At 36.2% G+C, this 23,293-nt stretch overlaps 1 protein-coding gene and 1 long non-coding RNA gene across 7 annotated transcripts in view; one reads left to right on the plus strand and one right to left on the minus strand.

Moving 5' to 3' along the window:
* PDE1A (phosphodiesterase 1A) overlaps positions 1–23,293 on the minus strand; it is a 323,167-nt gene that overhangs the window by 19,253 nt on the left and 280,621 nt on the right. For 5 of the 6 annotated variants that reach the window (XM_078071072.1, XM_078071073.1, XM_078071071.1 and 2 more), the window contains exons 12-14: positions 12,836–12,917; positions 10,519–10,639; positions 9,288–9,448 (exon numbers count right to left, since the gene is read on the minus strand). In XM_078071072.1, the coding sequence (XP_077927198.1) occupies positions 9,288–9,448; positions 10,519–10,639; positions 12,836–12,917 (364 nt within the window). Of the gene's footprint in view, positions 1–257; positions 726–9,287; positions 9,449–10,518; positions 10,640–12,835; positions 12,918–23,293 lie in introns of those variants that run through there. The other variant, XM_078071075.1, reaches the window with a different exon arrangement.
* Positions 1–23,293, plus strand: part of LOC118528025 (uncharacterized) — a 45,519-nt gene that overhangs the window by 587 nt on the left and 21,639 nt on the right. The window lies entirely within an intron of this gene.

Consider the following 23,293-nt stretch of genomic DNA (forward strand, 5'->3'; position numbering starts at 1 on the left):
CTCTAGTTTTTTATCTGAAAGACTTTGCTTCCCTCCATTTGATTAATTGTCCCTTCTGAAATCTAAACAGTATGCATCTATTTTCTCAAAAAGATGCTTAGGATTTAGTCCTGAGAGTTTAAAAGTTATAATTTTGTCTACATGATGAGTTTTGATTCATTAAAAAGATAACGGGAAGGAATAACAAACATTTTACGAATAAATATTGAAAAAACATAACCTTTTAAAGTAATTCAATACAAAGTAATATGGACAAGTTGTTGTTGTTGAAAAACAATCTATTTTTATTGTCTCTAAGCAGCAGATGTAGAATTGTTAGGAGCACTGTTAGGGACTGATAGGGATTGCTGGCAAATAAGAAAAAAACAATGGGTCCAGAACCCTAATAGAGATCTACGGGATAAAAGCACAGAGATATACCACAGAGTGATGTAGGCATGTGGGAGGGAAAGTCCTGCTGTGTAGCTGGTTTGGGTGTGATGCTTAACGATCAGGTCTCAGAAGCATTAGGAGAAAAGGAGAATGAGAGATCAAGCAAAAGGGGGATGGTGAAGGTTTGGTGGCCTACAGTGGTTGAAACAGGGGGTCAAGTGTCAGAGGCAGGAGGTGGTAATAGCGAGAAGCAGATGGGGCGGGGTATGTCTAAAGAGATGAAAGGGAAAGAACAGAAGTCAAGCAAGGTGGTTATCCCAAGGTTAACATCACATTAGGAACTTCGATGGCATCTAAAAAAGAAGAAGAAAAGGAGGTTAAGAACCCTAAGTGGAATAGGCTTACTCTGCTTCAGTTAAAACACTTGAATGACAAGCTTCTGTTTGCTTCAAGCATGTAGCATGGGGCCTTCAGCTAGACACTATGTTTTGTCACAGAGAAATAACAGAAGTTATATTATTTGTGCACCTGATTTATGGGCTAAGAAATGGATATATTATAAATATATTATTTAAAAAACCTAACTACTTAATATTCTTTTTAAATTTTTTTTAAAAAATCTGTTTTCTATCAAGATCCAAAAATTCCCTGATGAGACAGATAATAGCGACTTGCCTCATCATGGATAAAGCTCAGAAAACATGGCACTGAGTAGAAAGATATTCCTTAAAGAATGTATCACGCATGATATCATTTACACCAAAACATGCAAAACTAAACTATGTATTGTTTACAGTTACACAAAGAGGAGTAACAGCTAAGAAACAAAAAAGAAAGAGAAATAATTATCATGAAATTGTTAAATCTAGTCATTCTTAAAAATAAAATTATAGAAACTTACAATTAAATATATTGTATTTAAAACAAAGGTGATAAATATCTAAAAATCTTTTCGTAATTATTTTGACCCATTTTTTCATTATCTAGGTCTTGAGGTTAATTATATCCACCAAATCTGTATGATGCAAATATCTTATGTGCACATCTTTTCCCAGCTCCCATGGTCAGAGACTTCATACTGATAGCTTGAAACTGGCCATGGTGGGAATATTTGCACCATGGATGCATCAAACTTTGTGAATCAGGGCTTCATTTCTTGTTTCACTGTTGTCTACAGTGGTGGAGATAATGATTTAAAAAATAGAGATTAAATTTAAAAGTGTTTCATGTCTATAACGGCTACATTGTAAATAGCACAGAAATTTGAAGAAATTTTTTTTCCAGTATTCAAAAACCATTATCCAATCAAATGACCAAGAAGTCATTTGCATTTTCAATGAACAAGTGAGGGCGACATACGCCTTCTATGTTTTCTAAGTTCTGACATATGTTTTTTATATTTCATCTTACTCCTTGATATAAATGAAAATATCGATCATATGTGAACAACTTACATTTGTCAGTTGCAACCATAAGTGGACCAAAGACACAGAGTTTGGCAAAAATCAGTGAAAGTATTCTGTGAGAACCAATTACCTACACAGAATTCACAACAAAGGCTACTGTATATTTTATTGTTACTTTTAAATTATGTGCTACACATCCTTTCTATCAGTAACAGTCACGATAAACCTGTATATATGTGTGTGTATACACTTTTTTTGAGCCGGTTGTTAAACTTGTCAGCATGCTATTGTTTGTAGGCTGTGTTATTTACATATAGTACAAATATTTACAAATAGTACATGTATGTTTTTATATGTTCTTTTGTGGTATATTTCACAATATATTTTTTAAAAAAACTAAAAAGTAAACAACTTAATTAGTCCTCTATAACTATTAAGAAAATTGAATCAGCAGATGAAAATTATCCCACAAAGAAAACAGTAGGCTTGCATGGTTTTTGAAAGTAAATTCTGCCAAACATTCAATGTCAATTTAAGGCTCACAAACTCTCAAGAATTTAAAAACTCCGGACGCCTGGGTGGCTCAGTCGGTTAAGCATCTGCCTTTGGCTCAGGTCATGATCCCAGGGTCCTGGGAATGAACCCCAGATCAGGCTCCCTGCTCAGCAGGGAGTCTGCTTCTCTTTCTCCCTCTGCTGCTCCCTCTGCTTATGCTCTCTCTGTCTCTCTGTCTCTCTCAAATGAATAAATAAATTAAAAAATCTTAAAAAAAAAAAAGAATTTAAAAACTCCAACTCATTTTCTGAGGCTAGTGTATCCTTAATACCAGAACTACAAGTATGAGAAAGGAAAATTGCAGGCTAATCTCATCATAAATATAGATTTTTTTTTAAATCAGCAAAAGTAATACATAAATTTTAAAAAGTTAATACATCACAATTAGTTGGGCCTAATCAAGGAATATAAGGTGGTTCAACATTAGAAAACCTATTAATATAAATCATTATATGAACCAATCAAAAAAAATTATTGAACTATTTTAAAAGCCACAGAAAAGACAGTTGATAAAACTAAATGTTCCATGTAAAATGCATTTTCTCTGAAACCAATACTACATTATATGTTAACTAACTTGTATTTAAATTAAAAAAATAAAAAAATACATTTTCTTAACAAATTATTGATGGAAACGTAACCTCATAAAGAGCAGATCAAACAAAATTAGGAAATACCACATTTAATGATGAAACATGAAACACCTTCCTTCTAAATTTAGAGACAAGCCAAATGCTATCACCGCTTCCATTTCAGATGATTCTGGATAAACTTGCTAATGGAGTTGATTCAAGAAAAACAATCATTAAAGGTGTACATTTGGGAAATAAAAAAAACTGTCATTATTTGCAGAAGATCAGTATTCAAAAGCAAATTGTACTTCTATACACCAGCGAGAAATAGCCATTTGCAAAAATAACAAAAAAATATAAAATACTGATGGAAAATCCAACAAGATATATTCAACATTTTGAAATAAATTATTATTAAGGATAAACAGTGATTACATGGTATATAATATGCTTAATGTGATGCCAGGCATCTAACAAGTATATTTCCATCACCATTATTATTACTATGAAGTAAAAGTAAACTTTCTGAGAAACATGGAAGAAGACATATAAGATATATATGAATAGGAAGACTCGCCATCATAAAGATAATTCTCTCCAAATTGATATCAAAGTAATTCTAACCAAAATCTTAATTTGTTTTCCATTTTGGTGGATCTTACGAGCTACTAAAGAAAAAGCGGGTCTTAAAAATTTCAAATGAATGATATCATACTGAACACTCCAGAGCATTTATGTAGGAAATAAGCTCCCAAAAGAGACTAGAAAACACTTGTGTGTTTGACAATTTTAATGCATATTTTAATGTCAAGCTTGCCTTCAGCTAGCACTAGGTTTCCTTCTGGTTCTAAACAGCTGTTACTGGTGCGCAATGGGCAAATCTTATGGCGCCTTGGTTCCCACGCTGCCTCCTTTCCTCACTTGTTACTTGCCTTTGAACCCTAGTATTTTGGGGTTTGAATCAACATCAAATAAATCAGAAAGTTACCCAGTACAATAAGAAACATACTGCTTTCCATTTCAGTCTGACACCCCCCCACCCCCAACACCCTGATTCCATTTTGGGACATAACTTGTTTTTTTCTCAAATACACATCCTCTTTGAGAAGATGGGAAAGAAAATAGATCTGGGATTGATTTGTGGTTTTGTTCTGATCAAGGTGGACTTGGTGGATCTGGTTCAATTTGTAATTTTTGTGTCTAAACACAAACCAAACCATCAAGTGGCTTACCAAAGTAACTCTTTTGCCTCAGGGGAGAACCAATACTTATGTTTGTCATTTGGGGGCTAGCTCTAAAGAGACATGCTTCTTTAACAGTTCTAGGTATGAAGCTAAGTGTCTTCTAAAATCTTTTGGTTAGTTTATAGGTTTTAAAAATTTCTCTATAAATGGCATCTTGCTATACTGAAGCTGCTTGTGTATTTCGCTCAATAGTATTTGTGTCTTCCATCCCTGTTGGGACTCACACATTAAAGTTCATTTATCTTTTTTTTTTTTTAAAGATTTTATTTATTTATTTGACAGAGAGAGAGACAGCGAGAGAGGGAACACAAGCAGGGGGAGTGGGAGAGGGAGAAGCAGGCCTCCCGCCGAGCAGGGAGCCCGATGCGGGGCTCGATCCCAGGACTCAGGGATCATGACCTGAGCTGAAGGCAGACACTTAATGACTGAGCCACCCGGGTGCCCCTAAAGTTCATTTATCTTAACAGTTGTGTGCTTTTCCATAATATGAATATACCACAGATTGTGAATCCATCTTGCTGTTGTTTTCAGTTTTTTTGCTCTCAAGAATAGTGCTAGACTGAATGTTTTGTTCATGTCTTCTGATGCACATGAGCAAAAGGTAAGAACAGAAGGAATCTGTGATCCGTTTTTTTTTTAAAGATGTATGTATTTTAAAGAGAGAGAGAGAGAGTGTACAAGCAGAGAGAGGGCTGAGGAGAGGGAGATAGAGACTCCTCAAGCAGACTCCCCACTGAACTGAGCACGGAGCCTGACGTGGGGCTCAATCCCAGGGCCCTGAGATCATGATCTGAGCAGAAACCAAGAGTCAGCCACTCAACCAACTGAACCACCCAGGTGTCCCAGGAATCTGAACTTTTTGCCCAGAGCTACTCCCAACCTCCCTGCCAACCCTGACCTGAGAATGGCAGCAGAAACCAGTTTTCCTGCTAGAGGTGGTAGGCTCAATTTGGAATAGGAGCAGAGGGCTAAAGACCCTGGTTTCTACAATGTAAAGCATGGGTTTAGTTTAGAAAAAATGGGGGGAAACTCACAGCTTTGCAAGCCTGAGGCTGCAGTCCAAGTTTAGGTAACTGGTAGATGAGCAGCATTTCACAGAAAAATCCTAGCAATTAGAGAGCCGTGGAAGGTCTGAGATAGCTCTCCACATATCTCCAGCTTGCTGAGGAGCTATGCATGCATGGAGGAGACCTTGAGAGAGTCTTCCTACACTAGTTTGATTTTTGAAAACGACATTAAAAAGCAATACTCCTCATATTCTTGGATTTCAAGGACATGTTTTAAATTTTAATTATTAAATATAAAGTCTGTATTTTAGAAGCTTTTAAAAATATCAGAGACAAAGTTTTATAAGGTTTTGTATTATTTTGTGGAAGGGTGAAGTTATTAACTTCATTGTTATCTACTATTGATTATGCATTTAAAATTTTCTAATTAATCACGAAAATGAAAGGAATAAAGAGTAAATATTTCAAACCATCAAGGAAATGAATTGCAATGGAAAAAAGAAACAACTCAAGCAGTAAAACTGAAGGCAAGAAAAGTGGGAAAATGGAAATAGTAGATTAAGCTTTAATTTTAATAATTTTTATCATGAATAGATACTGAATTTTCTGGAATGTTCTTTCTGTATCTCTTGAGATCTTAGATTTTTATCTTTTGATCCTTAATAAGGTAAGTTGCATTAACAGAATTTTTAAATGTAGAATCAAGGGGCGCCTGGGTGGCTCAGTCGTTAAGTGTCTAAGTCTTGATTTTGGCTCAGGTCATGATCTCAGGGTCCTGGGATTGAGCCCCGCATCAGGCTCCCTGCTCAGCAGGAGTCTGCTTCTCCCTCTCCCACTCCCCCTGCTTGTGTTCCCTCTCTCGCTGTGTCTCTCTCTGTCAAATAAATAAAAATCTTAAAAATAAATAAATAAATGTAGAATCAAATTTGCATTTCTAGTGTAAACCCAGTGTGGTAGTCAATTCAGTCTGCAAACCCAGGACTCCAGCAAACGTAAGCAGATGCCCTCCAGAGAGATTCTATCTCCAAAGTTTCCTTATCTCTCTCAATTTCTGTTTGATCTTTATTTGGATAAGTTCTGAGGGTATCAGCTTTTCTTTCCTTCTTTCTTCCTTCCTTCCTTCCTTTCTTTCTTTCTTTCTTTCTTTCTTTCTTTCTTTCTTTCTTTCTTTCTTTCTTTCTTCTTTTTTTGTTGAAAGCAACATGCTTTTTAATATTTGTTACAAGCAAGGAGACAGGGAGATAGTTCTAGAAGCACTGTCTCTGTCAATTTCTTGTTAGCAATATTCCGCCCCACATTTTTAGTTGTTTTTACCATGAGATATTTCTTTAAGTTTATCTAGTTCACCACTGCATTGGAAATAGAAACCAAACATGCAATGTTATAAATAAAATAAATTTGGCAGTAGTTGCTTTACTTAAAATGTGTGTACTCTACACAACTACCCCTTGGAAATGATACTATCAAAATGATCTGTGGTTTTAATTTGCTAAAACCGGCTGTCTGTATTCAAACCTTGGTTCTATCTTTTCCAGTGATAGGACTCAGATATTATTCCTCAATTCCAGAAACGCACATTGAGAATTTTATATGCAGCTAAAGTTTACTGTCCCTGTGCAACAAAATCTTCAGAAGAGCACAGTGCCAGAAAGTTTATTAGGAAGGGAGCACTTTTAGTCCCTAAGCCAATTCTGACAGTTTTCTTTCACCAGTTTATGACAAATAGGTTCCAGGTGATAGGTTGATGTTTGCGGTTTATTGTTGTTTATTTTAGTTAAAACTTTCTTGGAAGAGAGAGTGTTTTGGTCAATTGGATTTTTGGGTTCATTGACGATGAATACTTCAACTCAATTTTTTTCAAAAATTTTTGAAAGAGTATAATAGGAGGTGCTAGTGTGCAGTGGGAAAAATGTTGGGTAAAGAATCAGAATAGTTTTGACTCTAGTGCTTAGAAGCTGTGTGATCCTTTATACATGTGTATAAAACGAGGGTCATCATTTCTAGTTAGGAAGGTTGTTGCAGGAGGAAATTGGATAATCCATGTAAAATGCCTGGCACACAGGAGGGATCCCAGGTCTTGCTTGCCTCTTCTCTGCCTTCCATCGCTGAAAATATATATGTTTATTTGTTTTCCTTTCTGAATAAATACATTCAAAGTGGAGTTTAAGTATTCATTCATTCATTCATTCATTCAAAACTATACTCATTAAATAATTTTAAAGCACCTACACTCTGCCAGGGACATGTTAGCTCTGAGAAAATGATGACAATAAGATACATATTGTTCCTGTTTTCAAAGAGCTTATGGGTTAGGGATTTATGTCTTATAGTGCTTCAGGGTCAATATCTTGAGTATAATTTGTCCCTAGAGAAGGGTAATTCCAGGCATCTGAAGTCTCCAGTTAGATGGGTTTGACAATATTTCAGTATTGCCATCTGGGTCTTGTGTTGTGTTATGTTCTTTATCGAGTGACAATAATGTATTACAAAGGCCCTCTGTAATGGCCAGGACTAGCTACATAATTGCAGGGCCCCATGCAAAATAAAAATGAGGCCCCTGGCTCAAAAATTTTTAAGAATTTCGAGATGATGATAGTAGAGGATTTAATTAAGCACAGGGCCATTCTGAGTGGGGGGGAGGGGGGCGTGTGACTATAGGACATGGCCCTCGTCATGGCTGTATGGAGCTACCAAAGCCTGGGAACAGATTTCTTTTCAACTAAGATCAGACTTATGGGAAAATGTGAGTTACAGAGTCAGATGAAGACATGAGAATGGTATTTCTTTTATTTCTAATAGCAGAGGTGGAGGAAATAATGTGACTCACTAAGTAGTTATTTCATTAAACAAATATTTACTGAGTGCCTCTTACATGCTCAACACTGTGGTAGGAGCTGAGGATATACTGGAAAACACAACAGACCATGTCCTAACTTTTATGGACCATAGGCTACCCATGTGGAAAACAGAAAAAAGGAATAAGTAAATATCATTGATTATGGACTAGTGATACCACATCGAAGGCACTAGACTGGGCCCTCATCGGGAAAGACAGGACGGAGGACGTTACTCGTAGTGGTCAAGGAGGGCCTCCTTGTGCGGCTACCTACCATAAGGCTTTCGAGCACTGCATTTGGAGAGAAAGAGTCAATTCTAGCTCCTTCACTTACTAGTTATGGGATTTGGGGCAAAGTCACATAAGTGTCTTCTGCCTCGGTTTTCTTACATAAATGAGAATAACAATAGTATATACCTTAAAAGGTCCATGTGAAAATTAAATTGAGTTAATTAAGTGCTGTTTTTCAAATTAAAGTTAAGCAACAGACTTCCCAGGCAAGGAGGAATTGGCCTTGCAGAGAGCTGTGAGGAGAATCTCTGGCTGAAGAAACAGTCATTGCAAAGGCTCTGGGGTATTTCAAGAACTTGCCAGAGACCTCTGTGCAGGGAGTAGAGCACGGGAGAGACACAGGGCTATGGACGGGAGTGTGACGGGGGGCAGGGGCCAGATTTGGAATTAGGAAGCTAATTTCCTGCACAAAAGATAATGACTGATACTAATTCACATACCTTGTAAACCAAATCGACTCATTTATTTGAATCAGAAAACATATCAGAAATAGCTGAAGCTAGCTTCCCAATTGTTTCCTTTAATGGCTGATTACAAATTATTTTTTTCCAACGCGTGAGCAGACCGGTCACCAAAAGAAATAACTTAGGAACATTGAAAAAAACACACCCAAATCTCTGACACAGGGTGTTACATTCCTAATGCAACACAAAAGCCACTTGCAAAGCCTAAAACACAAGCTCCAAAGCACTTCTAGAAATGAACAGGAGGTCACTCTGCCACGTAAAGTTTTGTCACCATTTTATCGTCCCCTCCTTCATGTTCAGGTCACTGCCACCCACGGACACAGACTTTTGCAGCCCATGTGACATAAGCAGAGCAGAATTTCTACCAGATAAACCAACTTTGTTAGCGATAATCAAAAGTTGGCCAAATTCAGATACCACCAAAGGCTTGTGTATTTCATCAAAGAAGAAATCTAGGGGGGGTGGGGAAAGAAAGCCAAAACCCTAGAGGAGTTAAGAAAGAAGGAGGTGGCAGTTAGGCTTCATAAACAACTCTACCTTGTGCAGCTAACTCTTTCCACCTCTCTTTGTTCTGCTGGATGATGTCCACCAGGTTGTTTTTGAAGCTCTGTAGGTCTACGCTTGTCAGGGAGTAGTCTGGGGAATAGGTTCCGTCGTTCACGGTGCCTTTCATATTTGATCGTCTAAACAAATCAACGCTGTGAACACAAGAAAGGTGCTGAAACTAATAGTCACAATGAAAAAAAAAAAAAGCCCAAAAAACACAAAGGTCAAGATATGAAATGAGGGAGCAAAGCCTGAAACACTTTACAAAACCAAACGCTGACCCAGAAAGGCAAGTGCTCAGGCCCAGTTTGGAGGGTGCGTCCGGGCTGCTCACGTCCCTCCTTTTCTCCTCTCAGGGAGAGGGCCGGGACTCTGGCTGGAAGTCCCTGGGTCGGTCAAGGACTCCCAGAGCAGCAGGTTGGAGCACTCTTGCATCATGGGGTGGCTAGGCCTGATTAGAACAGTGGAAACTTGAGGTGAGCTGACTTAGCAGTGAGTCCATTGGTGAACATCAATAAAGGGGCATCACGATTCTGGAGTCCTAAGTGGGGGCTCCCCCGAATCTTTCTCAGGTAGAACATTTCCTCAGTGTCCTCACTGGGGCCCCACGTAGAGAGTCTGTTGGTGTGCCACTAGCAAAATTGTGTGTTCAGATGGACAAGAATTTAAGCATGACTAGTTTCAACTGGAAGCTTTAAATAATATGCCTTAACAAATTTATTGATGAAAAGTGTTCAGCTTGAAATACTGTAAGTGATTGTATATATAATGGGTATTACTGTTACATGTTATACACATCTGTTGTACCCACATCAGCTACAAGCCTTCTTTTGGTAGAGGATTCTCCCCAGATGTACAAGTGGGTTGTAATTGGTATGTACAAGTGGGTTGTAACTGGTTTGTTTGTAAGCAAACTGACACAACTAGATATGTTAATATCCAAGGCATAATATATGCATTTGCATGAAAATTCAGATATTTTCATTCTCCTGAGTATTGAATACTCTTGTGTTATACTCATTAGATACACTTTGCCCTGGACATCAAGTGAATTTCAAAGGCAGATGCAATATCACACCTAGCCACTAGGTGGAAATACTACCTAATAATTCTTTTAAGAACGTCCCGCCCTGCGGTAAGAGATAATAAGATAATCTTAAGTAAAAGGTTATTAAACAACACAAAGATAAAAAAGGATGCAAAAAGGGAGAAAATATCAAACCTGCTTGCCCCATAGGAAGAAGTGTCTGTCTTTGAGGCTTCCTCTATAAGAGGAGTAATAATTTTCTCTGTTGAGTCTGTCAGAAGAGAAAATGTTGGCTCTACTATGAAATCAATGAAACCTACAAAAGCAAAAAATATATATATATATAAATTGAAACATTACAATTTCTTGAATTCTAAAATCTGTAATAATGAAGAGTCTGACGCACCTGATAGTAATTATCAGCTACAACACTGGTTCAGCTTACGCTGTGCAATTATTTTTAATCTAATAACATAATCTTTTTTTTTAAATTCTAATAACATAATCTTTAGAGATAGTTTAATAGCTCTATAAAATAATCTCCCAAGTAGTGGAAGTGATCCAATTTTAAGCCTGATAACTCATGTATATTGGCTTTCCTATTTAATATTCAGTTTTATACTCTTGTTAACAATAAATTCAAATCTAACCAGAGTGAATATAATTTCCTCTCTCAGTGAGAGGGATCATTACTTTTCTGAAAGGTCTCCACTTGCTTTTCGAATTTATTACTAATCAACAAAAAATAATATCTAAGCTTCAAAGAAACGAAATAATTGAAGTTTTTTCTCAGGCCACAGGAAGGCAACCGCTTTTTCCCCCTCTTACTGTATCAGTCAGAGCTTTCTGCCAGTGTGTTAATATTTCAAATTGCTGTTTATTATTCTCTGGATGTAAAGTGTTAGTTCACAGCCTGTGGGCGTGTTCTGTCAAATCAGTGAAGAGAACAGTAACATCTCTGGGAGACAGCATTATTCCCACCACCTTGAGATGTCAGGATGAATAACAACTTTAAATGTAAAGTACTCATCAAGATAGAAAATGACACATAGAGAGGAGGGGGCACTGTCCTCTAGGGAGCCCTTCCCCCGTGGTGTTTAGGTGGAGGAGACAACCTATTGCGCACTCTGTACACACTTCAACACTAAAAGTCCCTGGAGAGGTGTGCCCCTGGAAATCAAGTGCTTGTGGCCTCACACCTGGGAGCTATGGACGACCGTCCGAATATAAGAGGAAGCTGGAGGGAGGCTTTTTAAGTGCTACTGTGCCCAGAAATATCCACATTTGAAGAATATCCCATCCATCAGATACAAATAATTCACATTTCAAGTAACTGGATTAATAATATTATACATTAGGGTCCCTTTTTTTTTAAGAGAGGGTGAGAGGGTGGGGGAGGGGCAGAGGGAGAGACAGAATCCCAAGCAGGCTCCACACCTGGCTGGAGCCCACACGGGGCTCGGGGCTCTATCTCACAATCCTGAAATCACGCCCCCCGGAAATCAAGAGCCGGACATGTAAATGCAGCCCTAAGGTGAAATTTTAATTCAAGAAAACTTCAATAGTTTTGTGTTTTAATTGATGCCTTCGACTCAAAGCAATGTTAATCGGCTACCGGTGTGCTACTTCCGTTCTGTCTGTGGTTTTAAATGCCTGGGATGTGGAGCCTCGCAAATGACGTGTCACCTCCACTAACAGGATAGCAATTTATATTATGGCAACAAGCCTCAGAAACTTCCCTTCTTTCTAGGTTGCCTGAGGAGGTTCTTACCCTGTCACATTCATACCTGCTAAACAATCGTAGGCACCTGTGTTATGGTAGCTAGAAAAATAGCTTTTGGAACTTGGATGGGAAGGGGCAAATGTCAGAGCAAGAAGCTTTCTGACAGTTGACTGCTGCTTTGTAGGACTTGGTACGGAAGCAGCTAGAGAGGTTAGGCGGGAATCCTTATGTTTATTAATCTTACAGCGCAGTAATAAAGATGCTGGCTCTGGGAATAACCATTACAAATATTTGGACCATGCAGCATAGCAACAATATGTTTTAATAATGGGCTGAACTTGCTGGCTTATCTACTTATATCAAAAGAATTTTTTTTCTGAAGGAATATAAGCTACTGTATTATATATTGCAAACTTAGTGATAACACAGATATATTAATATTTTCATTACATTGTCCTACATACAAAGGATTGAATTACAGATTACAATCGTCAGCAACAAAACACAAAAAATGCTGTCTCTTACACAAGAAGAAAGTCCATTATTTGTAAAGGGGTTACAAGTCAAATAACAATTACATTTACTAATACTGCTGATTGAATTCATTTTGTGAGAATTTTTCCAAAATTCTTATCATTCAGCACCATATACATCAGTCTGAAGATCAAATTTATTATGAATATGAAGTGAGGTTTTCATGGATGTTGCCCCTTTGAACAACATGGTTTATCCATTTGAAAACTGGCTCACACACGCCCACCCTCCATAACCACCATTCCTGAGTAGTACCTATTTGTGACTGGGCCACCATCGTTGACTTCCGATCACAAAGTGGGGAAAATGGAAGTCCTAATTCAGCTTCTTTATCTCCCTGTGAAAGGAAAGCTCATTAGTACAGACTTGGGTTGGAGACACTTAGATAATGAGCAGTCTAGATACAAAGTCTAAAAAAAGCCACATCTTTATTTTAATTGGCACTGTGTTTTTATTTATTTAATTTTTATAAAACCAAAGGTATAGTCCAAGTTGATGTAACTTTACTCAGTCTCCCTTTTGAGGACATATATGTTGCTGAAGAAAAAAGAATGAGCATTTTCAGCAAGTGGAGACTCTGCTTTGGCATTACAACCCCTTTACTATAAAGAGACAAACCTTTGCTCTTTGGAATTTTCAGCAGCTACCATAAAATAGTCATCTCTGTGTGTTATTTCACATTTAATTAACACTCAAGCTCGTGGATTTTTATGCTCTTTTTCCCCCATGCCAAGTACATCACACAGATCTTCAAGTATCAAGACTTCATGATTGTACTGCTTTTTGAAATTAAAAGTATATAAACATTTTGAAACATCTTTCCACTTATTAATTGATTCTCCCACAGCAAATATTGAATTTTAATTGAATTCAATTTTAATTGAATCTCCCACAGCAAATATTGAAGAATATCTTCAACATTTTTACTTTCTGTGTGCATCACTTTATTTTAATATAGTCTCAGAAAATTGAAATGTCAATGATTTTTATTATTTGATCTTATCTATGGTAGGTTAATTGAGCACATATGTTAAAGAATTCCATTTATGTTTGGGTTCAACACCACAAGAACTAATTCAATTTTCATCTCCTAAAATGAAGGCTGCTCTGGGCAAAACGTTCTCTTCACAAGGTTTATCAAACATCAAACACAGGTTCTTTCCTTTGCATTCAAGGGGATGTGCTTACAAAAGAAAGAGAAGCTACTTTACTTGCTTCTCTTCGCTTCAATTTTCTGGCTATTTGAAAGAATGCCTCGGACTCTATTTTTTCCTACGCTATCGGTTGTGTATCTTCATGGACTACACTGGCCTTGTGTAAGGCCACAATTTAGGACACATGGTCAGGTTCTGAAGTCAGAAGACAAAAGGGAAGGGCCTTCACTTTTGCTTTGATGTGGAGTCCATGTAACAATGGTAACAATGGACCGCCTACTGGAGGAATTCCGAGTTCCCACTCACTCGGCGACCTTGAACACCTTTTCTCATGATCTTTACAAAATCATGTCAATATGTTTTATGGGCTTTACAATTTTTCATTGACAATGTTGCCTGGTGCACTTCCTCTAAACCATGCCTCTGATTATAAGGAGCAGAAAGTTTGAAATCAGAATTGTTAGAGGAAAATCTAGATATGGTCACCAGAGAAGTAGGCAAAGTAGCTGCAAATGGGTATATTTTACTGTCATGACTTAGAGAAAACGGGGCACAGAATTTCCATGACCTCCTTCAGCAGCCATGCTCCTTCCTTAGAGGATAACGACACCCATTCCATTTGGAATTAATATTTACATCCAGGGCAAGGAATTATTAGTGCTATCAGCCTTGGAGCTATAAAATACACACTTGGATCCCTGCTGTTCAGTTGGTTCTCTCTGTTACTTTAGACATATCACAACCTTTGCTGAAATGAATTCTCATATGTTACCTCACTTGGTAATTGAGGTTAACTCATATTAGGAATAAAGATATCATAGTATCTACCTAGTAGGATTATCCTGAGGCTATCTAAGGTAATTTACATGAAGAGTAGTATTCGGTAAACAGTCATTAATATTAGCAAATAAGAACCACACTTCCTCCAGGTAAAGAGGATTGAGAGTACACTATCCATGATGAGCACTGAGTACGGTACAGAAGTGTCACATCACTTTATGGTACACTGAAGCTAATAGAACATTATATGTTCTAGAGGGGAGGGGGGTTGGGGGATGGGTTAGCCTGGTGATGCGTATTAAAGAGGGCATGTCCTGCATGGAGCACTGGGTGTTATAGGCAAACAATGAATCATGGAACACTACATCAAAAACTAATGATGTGATGTATGGTGATTAACATAACATAATAAAAAAAAGACAAATAAATAAATAAATAAATAAATAAAAAAGAACCATACTTAATAATAGCAAAGATAACAGAACTGTGAGATATTTATGATGTCTAATGCATATTTTGGATGGTGTTAAACCACAGGAAAAAGGATTGGTACTTAATTGAGCATGTGGCGGAGAAGCATTGGCTTCCCCCACACACACACCCTGTTTTCTAGCAGGGGATTGACCGACAGGAGTTCTACTTTTGAAAGATTGATTTGTCAGCAGTGTGGGGGATGACAAGAAGTGAACTGAAGATGACTCTTGGGCTTCACACCTGAATGAAGAGCAGTCTTTGGTACCACTAATAGAAGTAAGACAATATGAATGAGGGCTGGATTTGAAGACTATCATGGATTTGATTTTTAGCATATTGAGAATAAGGTACAAGAATAATATCATTGTTTATGTTAAACTATAAATAATAATATTGTTATTGTTAAAATAGAAATAAAGCTCCTCATGGACTTCATGGGAAATGCGATATTGGAGATACTTATCTGACCTATGCGGATATGACTGATTGGTTTTATTGATCAGGGGCTGCTGTCTGGTATTTTAATAGCTATATTTTTATACTATATAACAGAAGTTCTTTGATCTAAAAATGATAATTTGGGCCTGAAGAAGACACTGTGATGATTTATCTTCCATGAGCTAAATTTTATAGAATGCTAGATGGCAACATTTTCATATAGGACTTAGGCATTTGACAGATTTATGTAGGGTCCACCTTCCTATATTTGGAGTGAGAAACTTTACATTCTGTTTGCTTCTTGTATTCCACAATGGAATTGGGATATTAAATTTCCACTGCTAAAGCACATTGAAAGCTAAAGCACATTAATTATTTAATTTATTTATAAATATTTAAAGTGTTATCCTTTAGGGTGAATTAAGGCCATGAGTGCAAGATTAGTAGGGGGCCCTATAGCCAGACTCTGAGGGCACTATAAACAAAATAGGACAAGGTGGGGGTTACTACTAAATGAGAGGGAAAGATACGTAAAGAGAAAGTTGGATTCCCTGAGGATAAATTTGACAAACTTTGTAATTTTCCTTATAATATCCCTGAATAGGGAACATTTACTTTCCATCAAGATGAAATCAGGGGTCAAGGCAACAGACATTGTAAAAGTCAACTAGTTTTTCTTGGAGGATGTACTTTCATTTGAGGGCACTGCCTTCGGGAGGCCAAAAATGTACTTTCAAAAAAATCAGTAAAATACCGAATATACATATATTCTGGTACATTGATTTGTACAGTGGTTGGAGCAAAAATATAGGGCCCTAAGGCACCAAACTCAATTAATTAATCAATGCTATTCAATTCTGTTCCTGGATCCCCGCATCTGTTCTTGGGGATGAGCCTGCAGGTGGGGAAGGGGAGAAAGTGACCCCAGCAACATGGAAACACCAGGCAGCCTGTGGTGCTCAGGCTCCTGCCTGTCTTCAGTTCCCCTGGAGGTTGCTGAGGTTTCTTCTCTGAAAGGCCACAACAAAGACCAATCATTATTTTTATATTTTCTTAACAGTGTGAGATGCTCTGATCGCTGTCAACTGGATGTCAAATCCAGTGACTTACTGGCACATTTTTTGTTTTTTGCATTTTATCCGAAGCCAAAGCAATTTCTATAGCTTTCAAGAACTGAAGAAGATAGAAAAGGGTGAAGTATAGAAATCCTGAGAAACCTTTTGCATTGAAACCTAAGTTTTAATTACAGAAGCCACACCACCAATAAACATACAGGAAGCTCCTGACCATAGACCTGGGGGCCACTATAAGGCCAAGGATGAATTGGAGGGGCCACTAGTTCTATCGGGGAATTTAACTGAGGAGAAGGGGAAGAAGCAATAGTTTAGCCCTCCTGGCACAACCTACTTAAGGGATTTAGGCCACCTAATTATCTTCCTTCCTTCTAAAAACGGTCCTTCTAAATTCTAGAAAGCCACCAAAACTGTCTAAAAGTTTAATGATTATTATAGCTAACATATTCACTTTCAGCAAAATTTATGATGTGGTATAATTGTATTTTGTGAGTTATATTTTGTAGAACATTAGTACCCCTTGTGTAATACTTGCATGCCTCTTAAAACTATGAGCTTTGATTTTTACATTTTAAGTTATTATCCTGGCTCATAGCTAGGGTTCTTTATAGTGATGAATATTTCTTTGGTTGTGTCTGAATTTGTGATGCCAGATCCTTGGCTGGGAATGCACTAAGTACACTTTTATTAATGTGGGAAATAAAATCTATTTTGAGATAACACACTTTATACTACTTCTAGCAATGCTGAAGAACATAAGGGTCCTGATGATATACAATTTAGAATAAATAATTACTTTGTCCTTCCCTCTCCAAAAAATTGCATTCCCAATTATTTGTTTGACAAGGTAATACGTATTGGTAAATGGAGATTTTACATAAATGTCATTTTTTTTTAGTGTGTCACAAAACAACTAGTTGAAAAAGGGAAAAGTTCACTTAGTTATTGGGTTCATATAGTATGAAGCATGAACAAATCTTTATTGGTAGTAACTTCTTATTATCTTGCCAACCTAATATGTCTGTTCAAAGAGAGAATAAAAAGCAAAAACCTGTCTTCCTGTACTAATGCTTTTTCCTTGGCCAGTCCCTGCATCTCTGATGTCTGTCTCATCACTCATAGTTGTAAAGAAGGGAGCATCTTCCGAATCCACACATTATAGTCAGAGGGCAAAGGCAACTGTGTTGAGCTGTGGGAACACTCGAGGAGAGGACATTAACTTTATCGATGAATATCACAATAGTGCTGTGAAACATGCTTTGGAGATGAGGACCTGCTTTATCATCGGTTGCTTACTAGAGACAGAAATAAGTTTCTCAAGGCTGCAAAATCTGGATACAATTCTGATCTTCTCAGGCTACAGTTTCTCATGGCTTTAGAAGGTACGCTTAAAGTAGCTACACCAAGAGTTGGGGGAACATTGATGAATTTTAAAGGATGGTACAGATATCTTGGTCGATCTTGGTTTGTCTTCCAGAAATACATTGTGTTTTAAAAATTCTTAATATCTATTTAAGCCCTTTTGTTAGATAAAATAAACTTAGTAGACAAATTAATAAGAAAGTGACTTAGAAGTCAACACATCCCAAAATTCCTCAGGATTTTCCTGAAACATAAAATCACACGTATGTGTATATATATATGTATGTACATATATGTATATATGTACACATATATGTATATGTGTGTATTTATATGTGCACACACACACCTCCAAAGGGCTAAAATATGGGATATGACAAAGAACAAGAGTACTGGGGGATTCATTTAGTTAATTGAATGCATGGAAACATTTTAGCTGTTGGCATCAATGTCATATGTTAGCATAAGTCTCATAAAGATAAACTTGTTTTGCTTGTGAACACGTTTGTTGGTAGTACAAACTTGCTTGTTTTGACCTTCACCTGTTTTGCAATATATCTTTCTGAAGGGGATTTGAAAGTCACTTACTTTTAAAAGTCCAGAGACTAAGAAATATAAGATTCCATTATTAAAAGCTCAATTCCTAAATCAACTTATTATGATCTGAAAGGAATTTCGTAGTTGAAGAGAAGAGGGAATGCTAGCAGAGACAATTTGATTTTATAATAGTCCATATTAACATGTATGCTTTACTCTCCTTTGAGCTGCAAGTATCTCATCTTAAGGTCATTCAAGCAAAGACTGTCATTTCTGAACATTCTGGGATGATACAAATGCTTATCATTGCCCATCAAGAATCTTGTCAAAAAACAAAACAAAACAAAACAAAAACCTGACACTTTCTTACTCTAACACAATCTGAAAAATGCAGATCATAAAAACATTCCAAATATTGATGCTATACCTATTCCAAGACTTGACCTTTTGTGTTGCATGCATATTAATCTCAATTTAGATATCTGAGTCACTGTTTATCAGGCACTGAGAATGACAGAATTGCTAAATAGCCTTACGGAACAGTTTCTCTCTACCCTGGATTTCAGATGTCAAAAATCACTGTGTGCTGGAAGCTTCATTATTACTATCAGTCACTTTTCTAGAAAACTCAAGAAGATAGTGAATTTCAAAAACATCTGGACTCAATTTCATTAAATTCATTATTCTCATGGTTCTGTAAGTCATTCTTTGGTTTGAAATCAATACAAGATAGGGATAATACAAGTCATGATACTGTTTAGATATCTAAGAGTAATTTTCAAGAGTCTCTGGAATTTGGGGTGCCTGGGTGGCTCAGTCGCTAAGCGTCTGCCTTCAGCTCAGGTCATGATCCCAGGGTCCTGGGATTGAGCCCCACATCGGGCTCCCTGCTCAGCGGGAAGCCTGCTTCTCTCTCTCCCACTCCCCCTGCTTGTGTTCCCTCTCTTGCTGTGTCTCTCTCTGTCAAATAAATAAATAAAATCTATTAAAAAAAAAAGTCTCTGGAATTTATTAGAGACTTTTCTTAACACTTTTTTTTTTTTTTTAGAGTTCAAGTCATTGATGAAGCACCTTTATTCTGATATATTCTTTTTTAAGTCAAGGAAAAACTTACGTACAAATCTTAAAAACATAAATTATGAACACATTTGTGTAATTAACAGTCAATTAATATATGAAAAGTTTCCACCACCTCCAGAGATTCCCTTAACTTTTTCCAGTGAATCTCACCTCCTATAGGCACCCATTGTTCAGATTTCAATCACCAGAGATTAATTTTGCCAGTTTGGAGCTTCATATAAATGGAATCATACAGTATGTATTTTTTTGAGATTTATTCTTGTTTGTGTTATTAGTCCATTTTTTTTATGGTTGCATGGTATTCCATTGTATGACTATACCATTTCTAGTATTGATGTAAATTGGACTATCATAAGTAATACTGTTATGACTACTCCACTTTTGGTGGGCATAAGCACCAGTTTTTCTGAGTTATACACCTGTGGGTGGACATGCTGGGTCATAGGGAATGGTAAGTTTCTCTTTAGTGATTGCCAACCAGTAGTTTTCAGATGGGTTGTAATGACTTACACTTCCACCTGCGATGCCTGGACTTGCACCTGGAGTCCAGTTGCTCCACAGCCTCAGTAACACTTAATATTTTCAGTCCTTTTAATTTTAGCTCTTATGGGGAGGATGTAGAGGTATCTCATTGTGCTTTACTGTGCGATTCTTTGATAAGCAATGAGAATGAGAATACTTGTATGTATTTATCACCCATTTGTGTATTTTCTTTTATGAGGTGTCTGATCAAATTAGTCTGATTTTTTTTTTTAATTACTGATTTGTAGGAGTTCCTTATGCAATCTGTGAACAAGCCCTTGGACAGATATTTGTAGTACAAATATTTTCTCTCACTCTATGGCTTGCCTTCATGGTATTTTTGGAAGAGAAGAAGCTTTAAAATTTGCTCTTGTCCACTTTGCCTATTTTTTTTTTCTTTTTTTAGGCAGTGCTTTTTGTGTCTTTTCTAAGAAATATTTGGCTACCCCCAAAATTAGAGACATATTCTCCTAAGTTTTCCTCTAGAACCTTTAGAGTCATGTTTTATATTAAGGCTGGGGTCAATCCTGAGTTAATATTTATATAAGGGACAAGATTCCTTTTCTCCCCTATATTTAATAAGTATCATTCCCTTGCTATTTACAAACTTTCCTTTCTCCATTGAAATGTTTTGTTGCTTTTGTAGAAAATCAAATGACCATATAAGTATGGGTTCACTGTTCTATTTTATTGGTCTACTTGCCTGTCTCCATGTTAATAACACACTGTCTTGATGACTCTAGCTTTCTACTAAGTCATGTGATAAGGAGGTGTAAATTCTCCAACTTTCTCAGTCTTTTTCAAAATTGTTTTGGCCATTTTCAGATTCTTACATTTCCACGTTGATTTTAGGATCAGCTCTCTTTCAACTGCTACAAAGAAGTCTGTTACAATTTCTGATAAAGATTATGTTAAGTGTATTAAGCAATTTTGGAAGAATTGACATCTTAACATGTTAATCCATTAATGTGGTATACCTTTCAATCTACATGGATAGGTCTTTAAAAATCTTCTCTCAACAATATCCTGTGGTTTTCAGTGCTTAGGTTTTATATGCACTTAATTAAATATATTCTCAAATACTTTTTATTTTTATGCTATTATAAATCATATTGTATTGAAATTTTTATTTCCAAGTTGTTTGTTGCCAGCATACAGAACTACAATTGATCCTACAACTCTGTTAAACTTATTCATCAGTTCTAGTAGCTTTTTAGAGATTCCTTAAAATTTTCTTTGTAGAAGCTCATGTTTCTGCAAATAAAGACAGTTCTTTTTATTTCTATCCAATCTATACTTTATTTTCGTCTATTTATTTTAATGGCTAGAGCTTCAAATGCCATGTTGAAAAGAAGTGGTAAGAGCAGATATCTTGAACTTAGCATGAAAGTGTTCAATATTTCACCAGGAAGTATTATGAAAGCTATTGACACTTTTTACCATGTTGAGAGAGGTCCCCTATTTCTAGTTTGCAGAAGGTTTTTGTAATTAGTTTCTTTTGAATTTTGTCAAATGCCTTTTCTGCATCTATTGACATGATAGTAGGATTCTTTTTTCTCTTAGTATAGTAAATTACTTTAAATGATTTTTTAATATTAAATCAACTCAGGTCATAAAATGTACTCTTTTACTATATCGCTGGATTGGATTTGCTAACATTTAAAGGAATTTTCCAACTAGGTTCATGACAGATATGGGTATGTAATTTTCTTTACTTGCAAAATCTTTGTCAGGTTTTGTCAGGGTTATACTGATAATTTTCCCTCTCACTCTGTGTTAAAACTGGCATTATTTCTTTCTGAAAAGCTTGAGAGAACTCACCATCTCTCAACTGAATTGAGAACTGAAATGAGAATTGAGAACTGAAATGAGAATTAAGAATTGAAACCATCTAAGCCTGAATATTTCTTCATGGAAAGAGTTTAAATTACAAATTCAATGTTTAAAAATAAATACATGGATATACAAATTACAATTTTTTTCTTGTGTTTGTTTTGGTAATTTATATCTTTCAAAGAATTTGACATTTCTTCTAAATTGTCAAATGTATTGGCATAAATTGTGCATAATATTCCTTATCCTTTTACTATGTGTAGAGTCCATAATGATAACTTCTTTTTTATTTATAATTTGTGGGTTTTTTCTCTTTTTAAACTTGCTAATAATTTTATTATTTTTTCAAAGAACCAACTGCTTTCTTTGTTAATTTTTGCTATTGTCTGTCCTATTTCATTGATTTCTGCTTTTATATTTGTTACTTCCTTCAATCAGCTTTATATTTGTTACTTCCTTCAATCAACTTTATATTTGTTACTTTATTCAATCAACTAGGTTTAATTTTCCTAACTCTGGCTTATTTAGGTGGAAACACAGATGATTGATACATACTTTTGTTCTTTTCTAATATAAGCATTTAAAGCTAATAAAATTTCTTCTAAGCATTGCTTTAACTGCATCTCACAAAATTTCAAAAGTTGTGTTTTCAGGATCATTTAAAATATTTAAAAAATTTTTCTTAACCTGAACAAAGTCAGGTTGTTTTCTTATTTCTGTTGTTTTCATCTCTACTATGAGAAAGGTGTTCTTAAAGATCTCTAAGTTCTCTTTAGATTTACCATTTTCTAGTTAATAGTTGGCTGAGTACATGAAATTATAATTTTTATTTGGCCATAGCACACAGTTGCCCTGTAGAACTGGATAGGTTTTAACGTTTGTGGTGTTTTTTTGTTTTTTACCACACAATGTATTAAAATATGTTTAAACTATTTTTAGTATGAAAATACTTAAATTTGGAAGATGCTACTCAGTAAGTTTCTCTAGGACTATGCAATGCTATTTTTAAAGTGAAACCATAATCATTGACAATGGGAGACAGAAACCAGAGTCTTCCAAATATAGTAATATATTCAGTCTTCATGTCTTCAGAATAGGTAAAAGGTCAATTGGCTATTCCTTATTGTATTCTTTATAATTAAACCATAACCATAAGTATAGTGCTTTCTTGAGTTCTTTGAGTCACTGCAACAAAGTGTCAAACCTGAGGAGGGTCATGGGAACCCCTGAATTTATAACAAGTGGTCAGATGGGCTGGTGTCCTAGGGCCCCACTTGAGGTTGGCATCTTGAAGTAAAGCCATTCTTATGGAAAACTGAGCCTTTAACTTTGGGAACTGATGCTAACTCTGGGTGGTTAGCATCATATTTGTATTGTGGTACCTCAGGTAGAAGTAGAAATAGAACAGGGATACTATTTAAATAAAAAAAAAAACAAAAGTATACTTGTGGTAGAGAGCA

Source organism: Halichoerus grypus, chromosome 4 (assembly GCF_964656455.1).
Source record: "Halichoerus grypus chromosome 4, mHalGry1.hap1.1, whole genome shotgun sequence".
Taxonomy (NCBI): domain Eukaryota; kingdom Metazoa; phylum Chordata; class Mammalia; order Carnivora; family Phocidae; genus Halichoerus; species Halichoerus grypus.